The 27,364-nt window shown below is 35.3% G+C and overlaps 1 protein-coding gene across 10 annotated transcripts in view; it reads left to right on the forward strand.

Moving 5' to 3' along the window:
* Window positions 1-27,364, forward strand: part of STXBP4 (syntaxin binding protein 4) — a 76,920-nt gene that overhangs the window by 32,601 nt on the left and 16,955 nt on the right. For 9 of the 10 annotated variants that reach the window (XM_049811777.1, XM_049811771.1, XM_049811774.1 and 6 more), the window contains 5 exons: window positions 753-929; window positions 3,021-3,137; window positions 3,665-3,714; window positions 4,842-4,975; window positions 25,537-25,594. In XM_049811777.1, coding sequence (XP_049667734.1) covers window positions 753-929; window positions 3,021-3,137; window positions 3,665-3,714; window positions 4,842-4,975; window positions 25,537-25,594 — 536 coding nt within the window. The remainder of the gene's footprint in view (window positions 1-752; window positions 930-3,020; window positions 3,138-3,664; window positions 3,715-4,841; window positions 4,976-25,536; window positions 25,595-27,364) is intronic. The other variant, XM_049811780.1, reaches the window with a different exon arrangement.

Below are 27,364 nucleotides of genomic sequence, written 5' to 3' on the forward strand. Positions count from 1 at the left end.
GCCAGTGAGCCTGTATGTCTACATTTTTAATGAGCAGTTTGGTTTTTTCCTAGTGTAAACTCATCTGTTGTCCAGACCTTTAGTTTGACTTTATAAATTTACAAATCAAAGTTAACTTGAACTAATATTCAGTAGTAAAATGAACTGAGCAATATCCTTCTTGAAATGAGATTTTACATTGAGGGATTACTTTAGCTGAACTAAAAGCTAACAGTTTCTAATTTCCTGTTTTCCATACGTTATTTATATATAAATTCTATATAACACTATTCTGTGATAATACAGGATAATGATATAAGAGAAGGAACTAGGCAGAAAAATAAAGAACAGCACTTATTTTGAGAACAGTGTGGACTGAATACTTACATTAGTCCCTCTACATGGTGTGCAAACTCTGAATTGAGTGTGAATTCAGGCAATAATAAAATGAAATAACATCTCATTAAAGTACTTTTTTAGTATAGAAGTGATGGAGCAGATTAACAGTATCAGGTGCATTTCTGTAAAACCTTTCATTCAATTAGATTTACAGTAACTGTAGAATTCGTGATTTAATTTATTAGGAAAATTCTCTCTCTCTGTAAATACCTGTTCTTTGTTTGCACATCATACACTTAAAAATTAGCAATTGAACCATCTGACCATAAATACTAGAAGGCAGCTCTAATGCCAACTCCAGTACTTTTGAGCTAAATCTGTACTTCTTTGTTAGCTGGAGTTGTAACTTCTCGGCTAAATTCTATCATCTATAGGAAGCCAAGGCAGCTGTAGAAGAGACAAGAGCCCTGCGAAGTAGGATTCATCTTGCAGAAGCTGCACAAAGGCAGGCTCGTGGAATGGAGATGGACTATGAAGAAGTAATTCGCCTATTAGAAGCTGAAATTGTAGAGCTGAAGGCTCAGCTCACTGATCATTCTGGCCAAAATAAAGTAAGCAAAGCAGTCGCCTGTCGTAGTTACCATGGTTTCCTTGCTGTTGTCATGTATCTTGTTTTCATTTTCTTTTCATCTGCTTTTCTAAAGTAGGTCACTGTTTGTCTTGTATTATTCAATAACTGGAATGATGTGTAGTGAAGGGGGTAATGTGAAATGTGTGAGTCTTCCTTTATCCAGATATCTTTGGGCTGGAAAAATACGAGCTAGAAGCGTATGTGGGTCATAGGTCAAAATGGCATATCTCAAGCGTTAAAATATGGAATACTTTCTGGACTGCAGATACATTGCCTTTAAAGACTATACATATATTTGTATGTTTCTGTTAGGCAAATAATAACGGTATAAAGTCCAATACTGTTCTTAGGTAAATTTAGATTTAATCAAGATATTCATTTAAATGGTACTAACAGTATCCTGCCTATTTTTTTTTTATTTTTTTTTTTAATTGAGCCTCCTATTTTAAAACCACTTGACCTCCAGTGAGGCATTTCAAAACATGCTAAGGAATAAAATTTTTGAGGCACTTTTAAATTTTTCCCCATAATTGCAGATCCATTTTCTCCACACAGCTTGAACAAGAGCAAGCAGTTTGGCATTTGTGTGTTTACCTTGTTTTTCTCGTGAAAAATGTATATGCATATGAATTGATGAAGAAAGCCTTCTGAAATGTTGCCTTAGTTCATCATGAGAATTAATTCAATATTACAAGGTATTAAAAGGTAAAACTGAGCTCTATGGTATACAAGCTTGAAAAGAAGCAACATAGCAAGTACATGTAGCTCCCAGGGAGGAATGCCTCTCATCTAATTGTGTGTGTGATGAGATGAATCACACCCTAGAAGTTCTTCTTCCAGAACATCTGGGTGAGATGCCCCATCTTTTATGTCACGTATTTTTGCAGCACTGTTTTCTAGGATTTGAATAAATACAAAAATTTAAAGAAAGTTGGAGCATGTGGGTTGCTTTCTTAGAGATTTGTTACCGAGATGCTAGCTTGAATTCCTGAAATTCTGAGTGAGCACTCAAATAACTCAGTTGAGATGTGATTCTCTGCATTTCTTATTCAAAGGAAGCAGTATCAAGTAGGTACCAACTCTATAGTATACTCTTTTTAGTATGAAAGAGTGAGGTCCCTCTGAAGGTTACCAGCTCCTTCTCCAATAGTGGACAGTGAGATTACCAAAGAAAGGTGTTTTAATCAACAGATTCTTTGACATTCAGAGTGATCATGATTCTGCTGCTTTGTACAGTGTATACAAACAAATATGTGTACTCATTTGCTTCAAGTAAAGATAATATGTGGGGTTTGCTTGTTTTTTTTATAAGAGTTTTATAGTAGGTAATGGGCTTTCAGAAAAGATCACCTACAGTGATGTAAAAGTTTATTTTTACTGATAGTGATATTTTCTTAATTTTGGAGAGTATTTTGGTCTAGATCTTCTGTTCAGCAGCCAACTTAGCTAAACAAACATGCCCATATACATGTGAATACTTTGTTCGTGTGAGAGGACCACAAGTAGTGCCAGGGACTCAAGCTGAAACCTTGAGCCTCCAGAACTTGATCTAATGGGGCTCACGTTCTCTGTAGCTGAAGTACAGAGTGATGCATAACACTAATCAATAGGTTATATAAGTGCATGTAGAGAAACCCTAGGGAGTAATTTTTCTCCAAGATATGCCATAATTACTCTGTTGGCCAAAGGATGTACAGATGGAAACTCATGGACTGAGTTTGTTCATATACTGATTATTTATGCCACCCTGCTGACAGATACTGTCACCATCAGGTTGGTGGTTTTGATCCATTCATGAATCAGTTCAAACTGTCTTAAGTTTTAGCCCTGCTACTCTTGTTAGCCGCCTATTTCAATTTACCTTTTTATCATTTGCCAAAATCTGTTGCAGTTTGGGAGCTGATTTACTAGAAGATCAGGCATACCTGCCTCAGGAGCAGCTATGTTTTTCAGAACTGTAGAAAAGAGTTCAGGTTAAACATTTCAGAAATCCATTTCAATTCACACCATATATCTATGTGAGCCAAGGGAGAAAATGATTAGAATAAAAGCCTTAAAATATCTTTCCCAGGATAACATCCAAGACTTGAGAAAGAGAGTTACAGTGCTTGACTGCCAGCTGCGGAAATCAGAATCAGCTAGGAAGACCTTTGAGGTGGCTACTGAAAAATTGCTACAATTTGTAGAGGTAACTTTGACTTTCATTTCTAGTGATTTTTTTTATCTGGAAAAGTTTTGTGTTGCTGTTTCTGAGCAATAAACATAATAAACTGACTGTAAACCAGTTTGTAGAGATCCTTTCATTGCTAGAAATAAAGATGGTGTATAAGTGTGCAGATCTATGTAGGAATTTACTTAATCTTTAAGTTTTGCTGTATATGAAACAAATGAAACTGATCAGATAATTTTTTCATCTAATTTTTCGCAAACTCATACCAATTTCTGCAAAATATCCCAGAGGAGAAAGGCAGGAAAAGTAATATTTGATAATATTTTGAAATGTTATGAAACAAAAAAAGTTATGTTGTTACATTGATTGCATTTAAAGGGGTTATAGTGTTTTGGTTTTTACTTTTACACTTCTAGCTGGGAGAGACTAGACTCTTTAATTGCAAATCAAATCCCCTACACCCAAATAGAACATCAAATAATAAGGTGTTAACTTTTTGACTGTGTTGATTTATGAATTGTTAACTTCTTGACTATGGCCAACAGGTTGTGCATGAAATACTTTCAGATAACTCTACTTCCTCGACAGTTTTAAGGTAATGAAATGGCATAGTTATTAATATTGAAATGGCAATATGAATGTCGAAAAAGTCTACTATTGTTTCAAAGTTTCCAAAAACTGTCTTGTAGCTATTTTTCTTATATATTTTGCTGTATGTTTCTTAGTGTCATTTTATTGGAGGAGAGGGAATGGCATGAATTACAAACTAGGCTTTCCGGATACACTGTTAGTAATTACATAGCTACGGTTGTCTGGATGCTTCCATAAAATAATTGTAACATACTAAGGATTAGTTAGAATTGCAAGGAACCTTAACAGTCGGTTATAATTTTTTTTTTTTTTTTTTTTTTTTAGATTTGCCCAGGAAATTTTGCATCATCATTAAGCCAGTAGCATATAAATAAATTGATAACATGTATACCCATTTAAGTTGTATTACTTTTCTTGTTTAAAAATGTACCTAAGAAAATTCAACAAGGTTTAGAGCAGCCTTTGGTCCTTCAGAATATCCGCATGATTGTACCTATATATCCCAGATAGCTTTCCATTAATATTTGTGTAACAGTAAAGTAAAGCTCTCAAGGAAATCAAATTTATTTAAGTGAAGTTATCTGGGACTTTATTTCAAAAAAACCCTGCAGGATCAGATCATCTATTATACTGTAGATATCTGTGTTCTCACATGCTAATCCTAATCAATTAAATGCAGTTCCCTGCATTGACACCGCACAAGAGTGATGTTGCATGTTTTATAAAGTTCGCAGACTTTATTTTAGTAAATGGATTGATATATAAAATACAAAGCTAAGGTGACAAACTGACTCACTAACAGCATAAAAGATAAGAATTGGGTCCCCTAAAGCTGTGTCCCTCCCTTCTTAAATGCTAATATGAAAATTACTTGTAAGTTACTTTCCTGACACCCACTGAGTTCTTGACATTAGGTTTTGAGACATGAATGTAGTTTGAATTGAACTTTCCTAATACCTTTATTGTACTGACAGAACTGCTTCTAAGGCAAACTCATCAATTTAGTAGTATGAATCTTTTTTGTTCATACAATGAGACCAAAACCAATCTAGAAATACAAGTCTACTTTATTAAAATAACCATTTCTTTCATAATTGTACAAATAAACACTCTTTTTTTTTGTTCTTCTAGTGACAGAAGAACAACATTGTCTGCTAAAGCACTTCTTGCACGGTTGGGAAGGATTGGACCTACTGTCACAACAGCTCTTGCAGCAGAAGCGAGAGACCTTGCCAAGTCTGTCCGTGCCATTTTGGAAGTAGATTGTGAGTGAGTGTGTATGTCTTCGTGTGCGTGTCTGCATGTATACATATGCATAAATACTTCCTTTCTTCTATCAGATGTTGTGGCTTTAGCATCTTGCTTGCTAACTGAGAGTAGCATGTTTCAGTAATCAGCATGTGGGCTTTTTTTCTTAAATGTGGAAGGATCCTGAGTAGAGGTTCTGTTTGGTTTGGGTTAGGACTGTGGTATAGGTAGGGGATCCAGAGTCCAGTGTCTTTCAGAGTGGTGGATGACCTACAAACACAGGGAAAGGGCTGCTGCTGCTAAGGGCTATCCCCTTTGTTTTTCTAACACTCACCATAACCTAAACTTACCCTACCCACAGTCAGAACCTTCTCCTACAATTGGACTATTTTCATATGGTGATTTGGCCACTTTTCTGTTGTAAGCTTCACCCAGTAGAATTGGTTCACTGTATTATTTTTTCATTTCATTCCAAGATTACAGAGCTGCCTTAATTCTAGCTGCTTAAGATTTAGTCAGTACTTCCTAGGACTGATATAGAATGCAGAATGAGGAAGAACTAGTATCTGTTTAGAGTTAGAAGTGGTTTTCTCTATTAATACCCTTAAAATAGTAAGTGCATTTCCTCCTTAACTTTAAGCAGATATCCCAGGATAGTTTATTGCATGTGTTTTACCAGTGTCAAATGGGTGGAATAATAATGACCTTATTTAAGTAAGTTCGGTATATTTTCTAATTCACTGAAGGTTGTGGAATAAATAATAGTGAGACTTTTACAGAAAATATATAGAGTAAACAAAGAACAAAAAAGTAAATTAAATAAATCTTTGTAACAAACAGTGTTTTGAATTATAATGAAGTCACAAAATATTTTTTGGATCATAAATACCCAATGCATTTTTCTGGAAGAATATTTCCTTATCTGATAGCATGTATGTTGTTTTGTTAATTGTCAGTTGAAAATTTCTTCTGTTTATATTAAGCCAAAGAGAGGAATTTTGTTCCTCTTTTACTGTTCTTTTACTAGCTTTTAATAAGAATACAGTTGTTTAATAAATCAAGAAAATATTTATTTTTCTGAGGTTTAACCTGGGAGTAGGTAGACATTTCTGAAAAGACGTAATAATTCAGAGATACACAATACTTTTCATCCCATTCTAGAAAGGCTGACTGGGCAAGTGATAAGTTCTATGCAAGCTGAAATTAGTCGCCTGTTACAGAGTGCAGTAAAGCCAGTGGATGGTATTGGAGACTTCAGTGATTTGCTGCCACAGAGCAGATCATTTAGAGATCTCTCTCAGTGGATTCAATCTTTCTTTTCACTTTTGTACTTCTGTTTCCCTTGCCTTTTGCACAGTCTCTTTACTTTTGGGTTCAACAGGCTTTTTTCTAGCAAAGACCTCATGAAAGGAAAAACGGAAGTGTAATATTAGAAAGTATTTTTGGTTCTGTTAATAGCATTCATCACTCTTCCAAAAACAAGGACTTTCTTGTAGTTCGAGATCATCTTGACCTAAACATTAGGAGGAAGAAGTCAGAAGTAAGCATCACATGGGATTCTAGGGACTTGGGTTTCCTTGTCTCAGAAGACATTACCTGAAACTCATTGAAACTCACTGGTGGGAGTATTTTCATTTACCTTGATGGGCTTTAAACAAAAGCAGTCTAAGTCAACAGGATTATGGAATATAAGCTTTAATAACTCAGTATCTTAAACCACACAGATATAGATCCTTCTTCCAAGATACAAAGGATGCATCAGAAGGACAAGATTTCTTCACATTTTTAGAAAATCAGGGCATTATTGTTAAGGATTTTTAAATGTGAGTTTTGAAGTCAGGAAATGCCCTTGAGGAAGCAAATCCTCCAGAGCTTTCAAATCTGGTATCAGTTCATTAGCAAAGAAGATAGATATTTTTATTTAAAATTGGATGTGAACTGGCAGAATAAATCATTCATAGCACCGGAGGACAGTGAAGGTTCAGTGTCAGTTCAGTGTGCACCTTCATCAAACTATAATTAGAATATAAACTTAGTCCAGGGTACCTTTTTTTTTTCCTGGAAAACTTAAAGCAGAAAATTAATGCCAAAATGAGGAATATGAAGATTTCCAGAATCATGTAAAACTAGAAGAATTTCCTGACTGTAATGCTCTTATTTTCATACCGGAATGTGTACAAAATGTTATTCTTCTGAATTTACATGAACATGTATCAAAATGTCTTACTGAAGATTTTATTGCTGTAGGGAGTGAATGTAGCTGCAGTTTCATTTGGAGATACATGTATATCCTCGGGTCATTATCAGAAATCTGTTCCCATTGGTAAAAATTATGCTAGTTCATGAGCAGTTACTGTAATAAACTGCATGCAGTTAGAAATCTAAGAAACAACTGTGGCTTATTATATGATCCCCTGTTCAGATCATTGAAATGATTGTGTATTTTGATCGTATTTACCTATAGTTGAGCAGACATGTCAGTTCTAATCCAGCTTAGATGGACTGATTTGCAAAAATAGAACAGAAATGGCCTGACACATTACAGGAGTTTTTGGAAAGGTGAATTATGGTTGACAGTAATCATTGAATCAAAGATTTGAATATCCTTTTTACATTGGTTGGGAATTAATTTAGAAAGGGACTGAATAAATATATTTGTTGAGGCAATGTTTCAAGATATTAAAAATGTCTTATTTGACATTATTTATGCAACATTTATTTATTACATCACTCTATGGAGAAGAAAGCAAAATAAGAAGATGAAAAAATTGTTCAAAAGTGTTCAGAATATTAGAGTTAGAATTACTGGTGGAAGCAAAAAGAGTAACACTGGCCAGGAGAGGAGATAATTGGTTTTCCACCAATGACAATGGTACAGTTCTGTCACATTGAGTTGTTTCTATCACACTACACAGGAAATCGTGCAAGGAAAACTTTTAGTTCTAAATGCAACTGAATTGTAACATGTGGTTGCGTCAAACATAATAGGTAGGATACATGTTAGAAAGCTCTGGAGCCACAGCAGGGATCCATTTTATGAACCTGAGGGTTAAAAATAGCTCTGCAGAGAAGGATTTAAAGATTGAACGTCATCCTTCTGAGTTCATTCTGATTTGGAGAGTATTACAGATAGATTTGGGCTCTGACGAGCTTGTGTATGAGATTAAAGCTTTAAACCTCGCTCGCTTTCTCTCTCTCGCTTTCTCTCAAAAAAAGTAGTTAAGGCAGAGTAACTATTTAATAGCATTCTGTCTGCAGTGCTCTATGCCAGATTCTCACAAAATGTTTCCCATGTGATCTTCAGTTTTCTTGCAGATGGGCTGTCATAAAAAGGGGGCTCTCGTGTGTGTAGCATTTTGCAAATATCATACATCAAAGAAAAAAGTATAATGGACATTACATTGCAGACTGAAGGTTTTCTTGTTTTCTGGAAAGATGTCCACAGCATAATAATTTGCTAAAGAATTCTTAGAGAATTGGAGTTAATATTTTTGAAATTGCTAAGTGGATAAAAATATATAGCTGGGCAACCATCATGATACATTTTACCTTCTAAATAGAACTTCTCTTTCATTATTTGCTTCATTTTGTACAACATGAAGTAAAGGAGCCCTAACCAAAATATCTTTTCGATACACTTACAATACACGTGAAATAAAGTATCAGTGCAAAGACAAGGTTGTGGAGTGTTCTTCCAAAAGAATACTGCTTCCCTTGTTAAAGATCATCCTTGACAACTGGGTCAAAGTGACATATTTATGAATTAGCCACACAAACTGTCCTCTTCCTCCATAATAGCAGGACATTTTGCCTGAGAGAAGAGGTTTAAAGAAATTTAGTGTATTCCTGAAGATCTCCAAGTACATATTGCCTTGTGATAATGCTGCAAATAGGTTTTCAGCTTTGTAGGTTGAATGACAGCTATGTGAGGTCAGTTTGGCGATTCTTCAAGTGAGGACTCTGTTTGGAAAAAAAAAAAATAAAAAATCCCAACTCGTTTTCCAGTGCTTACTACTCCAAGATCCTCAAGATCCAAAAATGCAAATAAGAAAGTAATAAACAGAATAATCAAGCTCATCCCTTGAAAGATTCATCCTTCATCTTCTTGAAAGACTGTAAGCTATTTTTAGACAATGAGTCTTGAGAGGCCTTTCTGCCTTGTAGAATACAAGCATCTCCTGAAGACATAAAATTACTTTCATCATACAAAGGATAATAATGCCTTAGTGAAAGAACTGTAGCACTTAGTACACCATATGGTGCAAATCATGCTAAAAAGAATTGAGAAAGCATTTTCTTCTTTTCTGTTACAAAATTAGAAAAGAAATACACTTGGTACTGGTAATGGCCAAAATCTGATTAACCCTGGAACATACTTATCTCTTCATAAAAGAGCAGGCAATCGGCATTTTGAAATGTGCACTAGCATAATGTAGCTTTCAAGTATTTTGACTGCTAATTTCCTCACTCTGCCTCTGAAATTTCTATCAAAAAATACAACCTTGCTGTTGTTGATATAATCCCAGTCATCAGTATCCATTAAATGCTATGAAGCCTGCTTCTCTGCTCAGCAGGAGCTCAAGCAGTGCACCTTGAACTATTTTTTCCCATCATGTTCCTTTAATCTGTTGTCAGCCTGGGATCTGACACATGGCAATCGTGCTGAAGTTCACTAAAATGACCTCCAAATTAACATAGCTTCCAAAAATGCTACTTACCTTACTGATACTGATCTTGCTAGTCACTATACATTTGATTATGAAGATCCTACAGGCAGAAGTTTAGTTGCCCAGTTTTTGTATTCATTTTCCTTGCATGCTGACTATCTATAAAAGGAAGGCAATGGAGATTGCTGGTGGTCAGCATCCATTAGTGCTCGTTCTCTTGATAGTTAAGTTGCTTTTGATTTTTGGACCACAGACCAAGTCTTACGTCTCGGGCATTAAAAGCTGAAATATGGAATCTATCCATTTTTTCAGTTTAGGTGTTTTTTAAGTATGTTATGGTGAATTGCCAAAACCATTCCATATTCAGCAAAGTGTTAGTTGTCCCCTCCCATTCTTTTGACAGTGTGGGTGGAACAAAGTTAGAAGGTAGAGTAGCAAGTCTTCGCAAATAATAATCTGCTATTTTGAGAAGAGCTAATATTGTTAAGTATTTATATTTCTTTTATTTATTTGTTGCAGCCCTGGTGTGTTTGTTTATTACAAAAGAATTAATGCTGTATACATTATTACTATTTTGTTCTTGAAATTAAAGATGAAACAGTGCTATAATTTTGTACAGATAGTTGGCTGTAGTTCATCAGGAGAGCTCTGAAAAAGTTGACATGTAATTGTGGGCTGTCCCCCACACCTTTTCGGTTTATGTCTGTACATCAAAATCCAGATTTAATTGTAAGATGGGTAGGCATACCCTGGCTAACTGACTTTTGTTAATTAGGCTAGTGATATTAAAGTTGCATTTGCAGAGGCTGAATATCAAAATATGAGTCTTCTGTTGACCCCAAGGATATTGCCTGATTGCTAGCACTTGCTGAAACTCATTCTATCTTCTTATGTTTTTAGTATCAGAAATAGAAAATTATTTCCTGCAAGATCATCTTTGTGGGGACAATTCTGCACTGGGAGGATAGCATACTTTTAATATTCTTTCAGCTAATAAACTAGAACTATACCTTTTCTTCCTTACTGGAAGAGCTGCTTGGGAAGGAGCAGGATAATGGATAACTAGAAAGATAACTCTTTGTATTCATTGTTCTGGCAAGGCCATAAATATTTCAGTGAATTACTGAAATCAGAAATAGAAGAGACCTATTAAATTATATAACGTATATCCTGAATGCATCTGTACAGCTCCCCTTTTTAATAGTCGTTGACTAACAAAAGAATTAAATCTTAAAATTAGTGCTATATGCTTTAAAGAGGTTATGTTTGTTTGAAAATTAAACAGTTTCTGAGACAGCACTTCCATTAGAAAATATTAATTTGTTGAAATTAAAATCTGTTTCCTTTGAAACTTTCAACAACAACTAAAGAGGTGAGTTTTCCCAAAAGAGAATTTATCAACTGTTTTATCCAGTGAAAAATTTCAGAGTTTTGCTAGGCCCTGAAGGTTGAAGATTTTTTTCTTCAGAATGGGAGGGTAATTTCATTTTTGTAAAAAGTAATAATATAAAGTTATTAAATTAACTTCTTACTGTTGAATCTTTTCTAAGTTGACATTTTGAAAAAAAGAAGATAAATTCCGGAATCACCATCAGTTACCAAAATCGGTAATCTTAGAATATGACCTGGTCATCAGTGGCTCCATTTACTTGCAGAATCATGCTGAGTTTTGAGCTCATGGGGACTGCTGTCTTTTGCCACAGAATATTGGCACTGTATTCCTCATGTAGCATCATGGCATTATACCAAACATTGTCAACTTCTCAAGAACAATGCTCAAAAATTGATTTTTCCATACACAAGAGCAGGACTTAGGTGTGCCTGTAGCATGTCTTCCTGGTCTCCACTGAGTTCTGAAGGCAACTTGAGACATAAAACCTCTTCCTTATGTAGTTGAAGCATCTCCCAGTTTGTCTTGAATTTGGAATTTAGTTGCTTTCTTGTTTGCTCAGTCTCATCTTGTAAAGGTAACTTAGGTCAAGACAAGGTAGAGCAAGAGAGGAGCTTCATGCTGGCGCTGAATGCATCACTTGACCTAGTTTCTGCGGGGCAGTGGTTTTCTGGTTTCCAGCTCTGCTCAGCAGAACACTTTGTAGGAGCTAGGGTCAGTTGTCTTCCAGCTCAACATGTGCTCGGGATCATAGGTCCCTGCTATCAACCACACACTGTGAGTGACACTATGCAGAAACGGTGGCTACTACACAAACTGATAGTTTGTCCAAAAATTAAAGTAGCAAGAAATTTCAATATTATTTTTGATTAAATTGCAGAGTACCCACATTTCTTGGCTGATCTGAAAACTTTGCTAGTGCAACACAGGAATATAGTTTGGGAATTGAAATAAAACTTAGTAATTTTCCTTTTACATCTTCAGTGGTGTAAACTGAGAATAACCCTTGGCTTCATTTTAATTGTTCCAATACATAACATCAAATACACGAGATGAGCTTTTGCCCTGTAATATAGACATTGATGAATTTTTGCCTCGTTCTGAAAATGAGAATGTTTCATAAAAAGATTGATAGCTTATCAGCAACTCTTTAGACGCACTGCAAATCAGATCACAATGAGAAGCCCAAAGGTGAACAACTTACGTACTTTCCGAAAAATTAAAATTCAAAGTTGCATAACAGGCAAAATGGTTTCTATAGTCCCTAGGAAAAGAATCCAAGCATATTTAATACAATTTTACAAGGACACCATCTAGAATTTAAAAGCTTATTCTACATAACTGTTTACTGCAGAAAGACTTTGAATTTTCTGCAAATCATTTAAATTTCCAATCTTGCCTGCATGGTAAATAAGAATGAAGAGTTGTAATTTTGACAGTGTTCAAGAACTGTTTGAAAAGGAAAATCTGTCCAAGAATTTTAAAATGTTTCGTTGCAACAGAAAGGAAGCATTCCACCTGAGAAATATAATAGTGTACAATTCTTAAAATATTTCCAATTTAAATTAAAATGAGTGTGCTTGGATATTAAATTAAAAATGGATCACTAGACCTGTGAGACAAGTCCATTCTTGAATCTGTAAATCTAACATGATCTACTTTATTTCCATCATTTGTACACCTTGACTAAAATTATTATTTCCATTTCATGGAGGAATTTGAGCCATGAGGCGGCTGACTTGCTCATTCATGGTGAGGTGGTGGTGGGGAGGCAAGGATTTAACAGAAGTCTTCTGAAATAAATATTTTTTTTCTGACTAGGTGTCATATCTATAGGAAATCCTGAAAGCAGCTTTTTTTTTCTTCCTGGATAGTAACCTACTACTACTAGACTCTATTACAATATAGGTAATATTCTTCTACATTCTTAGATAACTGTCAAGTTTGTTAGTGATTTATAAAAATACTTTGTTTCTGTTTTACCATCACTGTGTGTTATATTTATGCAGTGCATTTTCACTGAACAAAAATGTCAGTTGGTGCCTTGACTGTGGAACAGTGTTAAGTAGCGCCTTTACACTGTCTTACCCTCTTAAAGGTTTCATTAGAAAAGGAAAATGACTAATGAGGAAGCATCGACTTAAGAACAGAGACAGCCAGCATAAGCTTCGTTAAAGTTTTCTGAAAAAAGTTTTACTAGTTTTGGTTTCTTGCCTTTTTTTGTTGTAGTTGCTATATTTTGGTACTATATGTTTGATGTTATATTTCAGTGCTGTGTACTTGATCCAAAATAAATTTTTAATGCATGGTTATCTACATATTTCAAAGTAATTTAGAATTATAGCTGTGGTTTCCAAGCTGTAGTTTGTCAACAGCCACTGAACCACCAAACTCTTGTAACTGATTTACAGCTTGTCTACACAAACTTAGCATTTTTACATTCTTCTCAATTACAAGATTCATTATGATAATCTATGAGAATTTTTGAGGGTGGGTAGTGATGACTGACTGAAAACAATTTGAGACCACTGAGCTATAACATCATGACTGCTGAAATAGCAGTATTTAAGTGCATACATGTACCTAAAAGCAGTACCTGTAATGTTACATAAATAAGGTCTATGAAGCCAAATCAGGGTTGAATAGTTTATTAGAAAGGTAGTAGACAGCAAAAAAACTTCCACAGTTTTACCTTTGGCTGTGGTTTTGTTGTTGTTTTGGTTTGGTTTTAGTATTATTATTGGGGTGTGAGTTCAGGTGCTATCTGACAAGCCTAAAAACCCCCATATTATAAAGCCTGTTTCTCTGGCCAGGATTGGTTTTGTTTTACAATAAATACTTGGAAGGAGATAAGTGAAGAGTTGTTCAGTACATAATGTAATTAAAATTTATTACTCCTGTGAACATAAGACATAAAAATGCCTTGCAAATGGGAAGCAGAAGAAATGTCTGTGTGTAATGTAAATTATGCAAAAGTTCAGAAAACTAGCACTCAGCTAGTACTTTCCCACCAAGGAATCAGAAAAGATTTGGCTAGAAAGGACCTCCAGCAATTGGGTAGCGCATCCACCTGCCTCCAGCAACATGAATTATATCTATACTAATCCAAACATGTATTTGTCTAGCATATTCCACAGCTTCTGTAGGCTAACTATTCCCATCTTTAATTATCTTTGCCATTAGAAAGCTTTTCCTTTGGCCTAAATCCTCCTCGTTGCAGTTTAAGCCCATTACTACTTGTCTTCATCCCTATAGTTATTGAAAACACCCTACTACTTTCCTGTTTGTGGCATCTTTTAACATATTTGAAGACCATATTGTGTCTCCACTCCGTTTTCCATTCCCCCAAATAAACTGATACCAGTTTGCTCATTTTTTCCTTACAGAGCATGTCTTCTAGCCATTTCATCACCCTTGAATTTCTCTGAATTCTCTCCAATTCCTCAAAATTGTATTGAGTTCTGTAGTTGAGATCTTCCTGTGGGAGACAAAAACGGAACAATAAGTTTGTTTGCTTTAATATATAGCACACCAGCTCTTATGTCCCCAAATGGTGTTCCCTTTCTCTGATAGCTTCATGTTAGCGATTCGTATTAAGTTTGGGCTTTCCTGTACTTCAGAGCCTTTTCTGCTGAACCAAAGGCTAGCTAGACAGACCCCTCTTGCTTTTGTGCAGCTGATTATTTGCTCCTGAAGTAGTACTTTACTTTTGTCTTTATTGAATTACACCCTATTTATTTCAAATATTTGATACAGTTAGTCAAGCTCTTACAAAATTATAATCCTGATTTTCAATGACATTTCAAAGAAATGTCCGTTTACAGATGGGTTTTAAATCCTGAATTACCCCTGAACTTTCCTTACTTGGACTAAAACTACATTTTGTTGAATGTGAGTGAGGAATTACATTGTTCTCACCTAACTGGTCTTACTTGTGGGTATTGTTGCAGGACCTAGCAATTCGACCCCACTTGTTTAATTTGATGTCTGAGAATCAGAACATTACAGTAATTGTGTACAAGTAGAGAAGCTATATAAAAGGTGACACTAATACAGACAGAATAATTTTATAACCTGATCAAATAAAAAAAAAATATTTAAAGTATCAATGATGAACAAGTTGCTACTTAATTTATTGGTGATCCAATCTTATTCCCAATGTTTCGCAGCAAGGAAAAAGACAATTCAATGTCTAAAGCCTGAATTTAAGACAGTTCTTTAATGTGACCTAGATTTCAGAACTCTGTTGTTGCTGCTAGGAAAGCAATTTATTCTCTCTCCATTCACTTCCCTTTAATGAGAAAAGATGAGTCAGCTTTTGAATAGGCACTGTCTGTACTGACTTTCAAATCAAAACATTTTAATAATGAAAAACAAGTAAGTGATATTATTATACCTTAAAATGCAGATGAGCTAACAAGATTATTGCAGTCTCATTAGTTTAATTTCCAGTATCTCTGAAGGAAGACTTCATTAAAGAGCAGACCTTTAGAAGTCTATGGACTCGTTTAGTCCATACTGTGTCCCCACTATGAAAAAATTAATTGACTTTGTGCTCTTCCCATACAAGTTGTTCTTGCTCTTGGTAGCTACAGAGACTGAAGTCAAAACTCTCCAGAACTAACAATTTTACTGGATGGTAAATGCTTCCTAAATTGTCCCTCTATTAATTTCTGTTGACATAATGCTTAGAATTTTGGTATATTAATCCTTAATTGTAGTATGATGTTTTGACATAAGAGGGGAGGAAAAAAGCTTCCAAATTTTATAGCACAGAGATGCAAATTGCTCACAGAGGAAACACACAGATGAGACGGGAATTGAACCTTGAGGTCTCAATCCCAAATCAGTGTCTCAAACTCAAGGCTGCCCGCCCTCTTTTGATTTGCAAGCACAGTTCAGACATAGTCAGCTGGTTACGAGGAGATGTAGGTGACCTGGTGTCTCTCTGTGGGTATGTATGTCTCCACACCAACCACAGAGCAACTGTCTCGTTATTTCAGGTACCAAAAAATAAAGCAACCAGTCCAGTGTGGAGCTGAACCAAAGGAGTTGTGCAAACTTTTGTGCAGTTAATGCTGAGTTAATTTTCTGTGGCTACACAGCTATGAGAGAGCTGGATTAAAGCTGGCGGGGGGCGGGGGGTTGATCAGACCTTTGTTTCGAATGTCAGTGTATGCTAAAGCTATCAGTGCTCATCTTGTCTAAGAAGGTTGGTATGCTTTTCTGTCAGTTCCTTCAGTTGTCACATTTTTTTCACTTTTTTTCAGTAGGTAGGAGTGAGAAGCTGAGGGCTAGCAGAGTTACTTAGACATATATGGTGCACAAATGTGATAATTTAAATGGAAAGAAGTACAGAGAAAGTTGATTGCCAAGAATGATATAGGAAGCTTTTAAAAAGTATATTATAAGGAGAATTTGCAAGAGGAAAACATAATCGCTTGGTGCTTATGAAGGAGACCTAAATGATGTATAAAATGTGCATAAGCCTCATATTAGATCTACTACCTCATGCCATAAAGCATATGGATCATTAACTGGAAGTTAAGGATGGAGGTTTTGCCTTGCACTGGTGATTGCTACAGGTATTACGTTAGAATCCTTTACAGCTAAGGTAAAATAAAGTATGCTAATTTAGGCACAGGCGGACTTTTTTTCCCCTTCAGATTTATAATAAAAAAGGAAAGGTATCTATCCTAGTTTCTAAGAACTTTTGACACTATTTTTAAAATATGCTGACTTTAAAGTCATGTCTTTCTGTAAATAAAACCCTTCTTTTATTTACATGTAGCTACAGCAACAGGCTAAAAGGATATCTTGTATTAATGTATTTTTAAAATTCTTGCTTCAAAAGGAAAAAGCATTACCTTGGTCTGTACTTACTGAGAAATGAGCTCAGCAGAGCATAGTTCTGTGTCTTTCAATTGTAGGTGGTTCATGCCAGCCCCCTGTGCAGTTTAATTTCATCATCACTGAAAAAAAGTAAGATATTACTTAGCAAGAAAGGCATATCGTGTAATACTATTGCTTTTTAGATCTCAGACAATTTCTGCTCAAATCTAATTTTAGACAGTCATTTTAATTCGTTACCAATGAATGCTTTCTAATTAAACTTATATTTAACAATCACATGCGTCAGTGAGCAATGTGAGATGACAGTGATGGAAGTGGGTGGATAGCACAATAGATGGTGACAAGAGAAGTTGATCCAGTAAGAAAGGAGGAGATGGATGAATTCCGGAACAGAGGAATCAGGGGAACAAGAGAGTGGGGAAACTGAGGAGAAAAGAAATGGTTTAGAGCTGGGCCATACAGTGAAGTATTCCAGGCTATTCCTAATTACCTAGTCCTGGTGGTGAATGCCCTGTGTGCAGAGGCTTTTATTTCTGGAATAAGAATGTGTTATTCCAGATTCTTTTTAATCAGCTGAAGGTGGATTGTACCAATTCAGAACAAGAATGTTCTCAAGAGAGTACTTACTTCTATGAATTTAACTTTTTTTTAGCCCATGTGGCATTTGTGTAGAATTCCCCAGTTATGGGCCATTTCTCTAATTTTATAATAAATAACGTGTTTCCTGACTTCTGTTCAGCAGTTTGAGATTTGTAGGTATAAACAAAATTAATTTCAAATTAACTTATGCAAATATTCCTCAAAAATTACTTGTAGTGTATTCAATCAGCAATTGAAATAATAATGTGTTCTTGACCAGTCACAAATAGACAGCATCACGTTAATAGTCAATACTGGAAGACTGTAGAAAAAAACCTGCAATTAATTCATAGAAAGGAGTTATATTTTTTTTAAAGCTGGATAAGACTGAAAAAAAAATGTAATGGGAAGCATGCTTACCATTTTTAAGACCTTATCAGGGAGCACTAATACCTATATGATCTTAGAGTGCTGTATTTCTCTTGCTGTGTCACTAATTGAGACTCTGTTATTGCAGCCTTTAACATTAAAATAAAATAAAACATCTTTTTTGTTGGCAAACTAAAGCAGATGGGAGCCACTAGAGGATAAGGAGAACTGATATGATTTTTTTTTTTTTTTTCTTTGCAGCCTTCTCTGTGAAGGAGGTAGATTTCTGCATTCTGCAGTTTTCTGATTTTCTGTATTTCCTCCACCTTATCCACAGATTCTTCAACCACAATAAACAAAAGAATTTGGGGAGATTGGTCACTGCTTTCTTATGTATTTTCACTGGACAGCTGGTAGCATTTTAGTAAGAAGCAGTGTAGGTGAAAAATACAAAAATAATTGTCAGATAATCAGTGTGCTAAATGCATTTTTAAAAGACAATAATATGAGCCAGTAGATTATGCAGACTTTTTGTATTTGGTCAGAATGAGCTAGTCTTAAACTCCTCTCTGCTTTTATTATCCCTTACCTTTGAGGGCTTATGCTTTCCTGACCTAATGGCTAAACAAGCATATTACATTCATGACCATATAGCTATAGTGTTGAAGGACATACTGCTTAATGGTATCTTGGCTTTCTCCAAATTGATTGTTGAACTTCTGACTATCAAAGCTGTGGTATGTGAAAAGGCATTGTAAGCCAAATGTGACACACATCGATTGTATTATAAGCATATTGAAATGATAAGCTTGTTTTTCTCAATGTAAGTTGCTAAAGAATTCATTTTTTCTGGAAGGTGATTACATTACAAAAATAATAATCACTAGTAGTACTTCGAATTCCTTTCACATCAGCATATCAAGGAATGCAGTCTTTCTTCAGCTTTTTGTATGCTAAAAGATGTTCCCAGTTTCACATCAGTAGCTGGTGCAGATGCTCAGATTCTAGCCTGTGACAGTAAGTAATGGCAAGAATCTTCTGTTTTACCTCTGGGCTAAAAGGAGGACTTATCCAAAAGTCGATAGGTTTTTTTTTGTTGGTTGCTAGTGGCTTATTTACCTTCCCTGTTCTCACAAAAGTCTGCGTCTTCCCCAGTGTACCTTAGAAGAACAGCTTCTATTTGCTGAAGCAGACTGTTCAGTACTTAATTGGCTGTACTCTTTCTATTCCCTTTAAAAGTCGGAATGTTCTATAGTAACATTATTGTGAAGTATGTACTGCAAGCTCTGGTGACTTCTGCCATATCTGTATAATTGGTTGTACACGTTTGATTGCCATCACCTAAGCAGAAGAAAAGTATTTTATTGCCCTTATTAAGTGTGTTGCGCTTATTTTGTACTTTAACTACTAACCTCCTGCATGGATAAAAATGAGCATCAGCTAGATTGTTTGCTTCTCATTTTAATAACAGTCCAAATTGCTTGGATCCTACAGTACCTAAAACTTTATTTGAAAGGAGAATATTAGTCTTTATTTGAAGGATATGTAGGTTTGGGGTTTTTTTGTTGTATTTCCAATATTCAGCTTCTGAAACGTTTTTAAAGTAATGTTTCAGGAGGGCAATTCTTGAAGACACATAGCAGCAACCTCATTGCTCAGATGAGTATAGCTCTCACTCATTTCTGAAGAACTTAAGTCCACACGCTGGGCAGAGTTTGTTCTAAATTTGGATTACCTTATTTGCTAGGTAGGAGAGCACTATGTCTACAATAATGTCTGATCACATTTACTGACTGAGGTAATTCTTATTTCCTTAAATTAGTCAGTTGATGGGTCATTGTTCATATATTACAATTTCTGTTGTATCCATACTGTTTCTAATTAACTGTACCAAGTTATTCACAGACAAGTATTAGAAGAAAGACATTTGTAACAGTTTGTAATTTCAAAATTACCATAAAGATCTTAAAGTTGATTATATAATCCGTTAGCACGAGAAGCGAACTATTTTATAACTCTCATTCTAAACTGTAACCTGATGTGTAATTGTTTTAATAAGAGATTAATGAGTTTGAACATAGATGGGTCAGTTATTAATCATATGATTAATAGGAAATGGGAAAACACAAGGTCATCTTTCACCATGCCCTGAATATTCAAAGTAAGAAAAATATTTTTCCTGAAGCATGGTTTCTAGGAAGACTGAAGGGAGACAAGCCGATCTGCCAACCATGCTCTAAATTAGCGTACATTTCAGTTGCTAGTATTTCCCAGATGTCTCCACTTCAAAACTACTTACTCCATCTTTGTTTTATTAAATTACCAACAACAAAAGAAAAAGAACAATTTCTTTAAAATGGAATTTGATATGTGAAAGAAAGGAATGGAATGTCCCCTTAGCAGAGTATTATTCATAAAATGGAACACATTTGTTTGTGGGAAGAGCACTTAAAATGGGCTAAAGAATAAAGTGGCACACCAGCAAATGCCAGAAGTGCATACTCGCATCTGAAAGCTGCTTTTCTGAACCTGAGTACTTATACTTAATTCATAAATAAGCAGTACAATACAGTATATATTATTGACAGCCTCAAAAAACAAAGGGCCATTTTATGCCTGCACCCCATTGAACACCCTCAACAAACAAGGCTGGCTATTTCTCCACAAATTTTTGCTTTAGCTGTGTCAAATTGTGTAACTCGCAGAAGAGTGAGTTGTCTTGCATCATACGATACCTCTAGTCTCATATCTGGGATGTTCCCATATTCCAGTAGCACTCAGGAGTCCAAGACCAGATAACTGAGAACCAGCAACTCAGATTTTCAGCTTTCCATCCTCTTTACATTGCCTAGATAGCTCAAAGAGAAGAGCCAAAGGCATTTGGGTTCTTAACTACCCAATTTTGCATTATTATTGAGGCCACATGAAGAAGGTTTAAGTGTTGGTAAGAGTTGAATTGGTGGGTATTGAAAAGAGATCAGAATTCAAAACCTCATTTACCAAGTGACGGAGAAAACTGTTTATCGTGTTCTTTAGGAAATCTTGTAAATCAGAAATACTTTTAGAAGGTAATTCCTATTTCTTAAAAAACTTCATCATTTTTGAGAATCTAATATTAAATATAAATAAATCATAAGGAGGTAAATAAAGGGTAGTTCTGAGCTAGCTCATCCTCTCTTACTTAAAAAAATATGTATAACTGAAAAAGTCAGGCTAGGTAAAAGGATATGTAAAAAAGACATCCTTATTTCTGTTGTTGGTCAAAGAATGTGTTCAATGTGATACTGAATACTTGTACTATGTGGCTTTTGAATTCCAGCTGATATTGCATCCCTTAAGCTCGATACTTTATATTAATTCCAGATGAGGTGGTTTAATGATACAGCCATGAGATTGTTTAGCCCTAACAGGAAACGCATTGTAGCCAGACATCCTTTTTATGGTGGATGACAAAGCTGTGACCGCTGCTGGAAATCAGCTTATGCTTCACAAAAGAGTTTTTAGGGTGAGATTACCACCTCTGGTAGGCAGCTATCCCTAAGCAGTGTTTCCAAATTCATCAATAATGTTTGTATGACTGTTTGTAATGGAAGCAGGGTTTTAAAGTCTGGCCTTAAGGCCAAAATAAGGCACTTAAGGACATACTTATCTTGAAGCATCTAAATAGTCCCATCTTGAAGCATCTAAACAGTCCCACTTCAGCCAGATCTAGATCGAATCCTAGTGAACAGTAAATTTTTGAATAATTCTTACTACAGTCTCTAAATCTCTCATTTCCTTTGAGCAATTTTTTCAGAAAATAAGAAAAATAAAATGTATTTGGACCGCAGTATTTAGGCATTAGGGAAATAACTGTCAGTTTTGAGTCAACTGAATATTCATGCTATGGTATCTGCTTTTATTAGTTTCATCTGCTGATCTCTACATTTCTTTCGCTTTAATATTTTTTTACTAACTTATTGGGAAAAAAAACACCCAACTACATTACTGCAGGGTTTCTAGGTTTGATAACTGCCCAGTAAAATGGGGCTTTTTCCTAATGTCTGTATTTTCCCCCTTCTTCCCTTAGGGACATGCTTTGATTGATCATGCTATGTGCCTCTTTTATTGAGGGAGAGTATATGCATTCCATCTTGGAAACAGTAGGCAAAATCCTCAATGTCTGTCGCTTCATACAAGTTTATAATTTGGGCTGATGCTTATCTTTCTACTTACTGCAACCAACCAAGTATCGATGCTGGTGCATTTTCTTTGTCCTGTTAACCTAAGGAGGTGATAAAGATCAATGAGATGCACACTTTATCAAGTATCAGGAAAATTCTATTTGCCCTAGGGTTTTAATTCCTTTCTGCTTTATGTAATGTTAACTTTACAGTAGTGGTTATCACAGCAGGCATCTCGCAGCTGAGGAGGCAAGCAGTCACCAGGGACACTGCCTTGCTGCTCTGTGACCAGCTGCAACACTACTGGTATACATACAGCAGCAAGCGGTTAGTTGTTTTTCTTTTTCACGTAGAATTATAGAAATCTCTTTTGCATTAACCCTAATTAAATGCATATACTCAGAACAAAATAATGGTAGGTTATGTATTTTGGCTAACATGCACTCTCTCAGGAGACTATTTATTCTGTTTGGGCTTTTGACTGTCTCCATTTCTTTTGCATGCGTAATTACTTTTGCAGTTTTACCTTTTCTTTACCTTGCAAAAGATAAATAATCACAAATATTTGAATAGCCAGAAGCCCTGTATTTTCTGCTGAAAAGAAATTATTTTTAAATACTGGAAATCTGTAATTTTTTTAAGATGATATATGCAGACAGCTGCAGCCAAGATATATTATTTATGAAGTTTCATCAAACACTATAGCAATTCACAGAAGAAATTATAATTATGTAGGAAACCTAATACTGCCCAAGTTTATATAGGCTAAATGCTGTATCTGTCAGACTATATTTCTGACTGTTTGAGCTCCTTTACTTCCCATTTACTCCAGGTGAGAGCTTAGCAGTCTTTCAAAGCAAGTCCTAGGGCAGGCAACAAATCTGACCCTGGATTGTGTGAAAAAAATAGAGCACTAGGAAGTAGATCAAATTATGAATGATTCATGGAGAAAGTGAGCTTGAAGGAAGTGAAGATGATGTCTAGGGAAATACAATGCAAAGCATGAGAGCCTCCTGGCTACCATGGGAAATACCAAGAAATATAAGTACAAATCTAACTGTGAAGGAAAGGAATAAAGGGAACAGCAGTGAAAAATGAGTGGAGAAAGAGTAAAGAAGTGGAAAATAAAGGCATTAAAAACCCTACAGGTGTAGGTGGAACTACAAAGCATATAAAGAGTGGATAGGATATACAATCCAATGCATATAAAGTCAAGGCAAATAAACTGTGGAGATAATCTCCAGAGTCTCATTTATAGGTGACAAATGTATTCAGTGTTTTTGAAAAGGGTAGTCTTTCATGGTTAATAAAAGACTACAGAGCATCAGTTATCATTGCTACCTATGTGCTGTTCTTCATTTAGAAGGAAAAAAAAAAAAGAAATAATTTCAGTCAAATTACTAGTGGAAAAAGTGTAATTATCACTGTTGAATGAAACAGGTGATGTAGGGGATCCATGGGAGCACAGAGCAGATGCTGAGGGGTTTATTCATAACAGCAAATTCGTTGTCATTTATTTTGTATATGCATGTTGCATGCAGAAGTGAGGAAAGGCCAGGGCAGATGGAAGCAATTGAAGGATGAATCCTATTGCCATTTAAATCACTAGAAAATAGCCATGTTGAATAAAGGTCCTATCTTTTATGGGAGAGGAAGGAAGAACTAGTGATCATGTCTAGCATATTTATAACTTAAAACATTCTTTTCTTCCTTCCTTCATGGGAGTCACAGCCTGAAAACCATTACACAGCAACTACCTTGTATTTAAAGGGAAGTAGCTGTGGATTATTCTCTCTCAAAGGTAGTAGGTGGCATGTTTTGAGGAACAGACTGTATAGATCTATGCTACATTGAAAAATGGAAGAAGCCTGAGATAAGTGACTAACACAGGGTAAAAGTGAAAGGAAAAAAAATCAGTCCAGTGTGCTTTTTGCTTTTCAAGCTGTACTAAACAGCAATGGTGCTGTTCTACAATTACCAATTTTCAAGTTCTTGAATTCTAGAGTTTTGGTAGACTTCTTGTTGTTCTTCACTTGGTGCCTACAGGTATAATTACTTCTCAGATGGTTTGTACCTGCTTCACTGTGCCAAGTCATGATTCAGTAGCTGTAATGAACGCTGTTCATCTTTGAGAACTAAAGTTATCCCTTTCCAGGTTTTTAAGAAGTAAGGACCACACTAGGGACAAAGGTGTGATGATGAGAGAAAAGAAAATGAGCCTTTTAAGAAAGAAATTCCCAAAAAATATGTGTGCACTTAGGGCATGCCTTGGTATGAAGCAGTTTTCAAAGATCATATGGTGCGTGCAGTCCAGCACATTTTCCAAATAAAAGTTTTAAATCTAAAGCAGGCTCACAGATGGTTCTAATGAGCTGGTCTTTGAGATATACTGTGACTTGAACAAAAATAGTTTAACTCCTAAGACACTAACATTTCGAGATGCTTTTAAAGCTAAAGCACTTGCAATACAATTTTCATGCATATTTTAATTTTATATATATTTCTAGTCTCCAAAAAAAGAGGTTTTTCAGGACCTTGCACTTCCCTGTGTATGCATTAGAATACAGTATCTCAAAAGCATACATCAGGAGCATTTTTGCGCTTTGACGGATGCTTCTTTCTCCAGCACCTTTCAAACTCGACAAACACTTGGTTTTAAACAAATAGTAATAAAAAAAGTTAAAGGTTTCCTATGAAAATTTGAAATGATATAATATAGCACCCTACTAAAAGTATTACTCACCATTCTCATGGACGGGACTTTCAAACTAAGAACAAAGTCCAAGACTGAGTTTTTAAGATTGGCGTGAATGATAGTTACAAAAGAGGAAAAGACAGCACAATTTCTTAGTGCATGTAAAAGTGGCACCCTTTCAGAATTATTTATTTTCATTTATGCTAAACTTTTCAGTATTAAATACTTTAACTCCTGGAAACATTACTGTAAATCACAAAATTAAGCAATGCATTTAGTAAATTAACATTTGTCAGGATATGTAGACATAGATAAGTCTATGTAGAAATATCTGTACATATTTTCTCTGAATCTGTCTCTAAGTGTCTTGGAGTTTGTGTGTAAATTCCCAAAGAATTATATATAAACACAAAGGTTGGTGATAAACCAAACAGCAGAGTATTTCATTCTGCCCAGACTTCTATCTCATATAGTTACTAGCTTCTGTATGTAATAGCTGTAAAAACAGACCTCAGCAGACCACAGGCATAGGGGTTTTGTGGTCACTTCATATAGGTGTAAAATTACAGTAAAAAGTTCAAAAAGAGTTAACTGCTACACTCTAATTTGACCAGACTCTTAGCTTCTACAAAAGAAATTCTAGTAATAAAAGTATCATCAAATGGTGTATAGCTTTCTAGCACAGCAAATACTTATTAAATTGTATTGTTTATATTATTATCTGTTACAAAAATAGTAAGAATTCATTTATAATCTTTTTATGGCATGGTTTGAAATGACAGCATTCTAACTTACACCATTTCAAAACTGTTCTTTGTGTCACAAGCTTTGAGAGACATCTTATTTCTTTATTTTATCTTAGGTCTGCCTTATGGATGGGAAGAAGCTTATACAGCAGATGGAATCAAATATTTTATCAAGTGAGTAGTTCTGGGGTGTCCTGGTTTCAGCTGGGATAGAGTTAATTGTCTTCCTAGTAGCTGGTATAGTGCTATGTTTTTGAGCTAGGTAGGAGAAGAATGTTAGTTTCTTCTTTTCTGTTCTATTAAACCGTTTTAATCTCAACCCACGAGTTTCACTTCTTTTCCCGATTTTCTCCCCTGTTCCACTGGGGGGGGGGGGGAAGTGAGTGAGCGGCTGTGTGGTGCTTAGTTGCTGGCTGGGGTTAAACCATGACAGGGAGTCGGTCCTGCCCTACAGCAAGAGGGAAAATGGGTTAGAGTTGAAATAAAAGCACATCAAACTAAACACATTTCTAAACCTAGAATTAATGGGAAAATGAGTAAAATAACAAAAGCTGTTGTATATACATCTTTATTACATGCTTTGTATACATCTTTATTACCAATATCACTTGTTCTTTTCTGGGTTTTGTGACTTCACTGTCCAGAGGGCTTAGTCACAAATCCAACTGAAATCCAGTGAGAACTGTGTTTCTCAGTCCTTCAGGTGTCTTTGAAAACCCTAGTGTACAATGTTGAAAACTTCCCCAGTTATGTGTTTGGCCCAATAATGGACCCAGGAGATAAGAAAAAAAAATATCTCATCCCCTAAATAGTTTACAAGTATAAATATCCATTTTAAAAAGTGCCCTTGTATTTTGGGAAAGTGGAAGAATTCTTAGAATTCTTTTAGATTTTTAGAAGGTAGTGCTCTGGTTTCACCGAAATCTAAAGTTACTGATGTTTGGCGGGGGGGTTGATGTCGTATCCAGCTCCCTTGCATGGGAGTAAGTTGTTCTGTTGCCGCAAGAGGGTGAAGGAACAGGACTGAAAGCATTTAGTTATATTTACAAAATAATCAAGAGATTTCCAACTTCCATACCATTCATTTAGAAGAAAAGTCATTATACCCTAGACTTTACACTTAGATGCTAAATGGAGACTTACTAACTTGAGTATCACAGAATATTGACATTTCACAGTATCACTGGCTGCAGGTTAAGCAACTTTTATTCCATTGATAATGCCACTGAAGCTGCACCAGATGGAAAAGCCTTCTCTCATATTCTGCATATATACTATTTTTTGTTCTTGATTTTTACCCTATGAAATTATGCCTACAGTTTCCATAGGGTTTGCTTTCTACATTTGCAAGTGGTTGCCAAAGATAAAGCCATACTCCTCATAGCTGGCTTATTAGAAATACTCATATTAACTAGTAGTGAATGTTACTGACCGGTGTTCAGGACAGACATTGCAAGAATGAGCAGTTATTATGCACCCCCACAAAAAAAATTACAGAAAAATATGTCTATGTCAAGAGTTACCTGTGATTTTTTTAGAAGATATTGCAAACAAATTAATTTTTCAAAACTCTCCAGAGACTAGAGGAAAGGTGACATTGATAAGATGTTGCAATAACACAGTGTCTAAAGCATAAAGAAAACTTCTACAAATGCTTTAAAAGCAGTAATCATTTGAAGATGTAATCATCTGGGTAAAAAAAAAAAAAAACCACTACAAAACAAAGCAGTAATCTTAGGCCGTTGTTATTTGCTTTTTGTCTTTCCTTAACTCTAAGATTTCCTGAGTGATCATTTTTCTGAAAGACTAGAAGAAAAAATGCAGTGCAAATTCATTATTTACAAAAAATTATTTTTTAAAAATTATTTTTTTTTATTAAATCCAAAATATGGTTTATATCCTGCTGATGTCTTCAGTTTGAGAATTGAAAGCTTTTTTACAAAG

The sequence above is a fragment of the Accipiter gentilis genome, chromosome 10 (genome assembly GCF_929443795.1).
Source record: "Accipiter gentilis chromosome 10, bAccGen1.1, whole genome shotgun sequence".
NCBI classification, from domain to species: Eukaryota; Metazoa; Chordata; class Aves; order Accipitriformes; family Accipitridae; genus Astur; species Astur gentilis.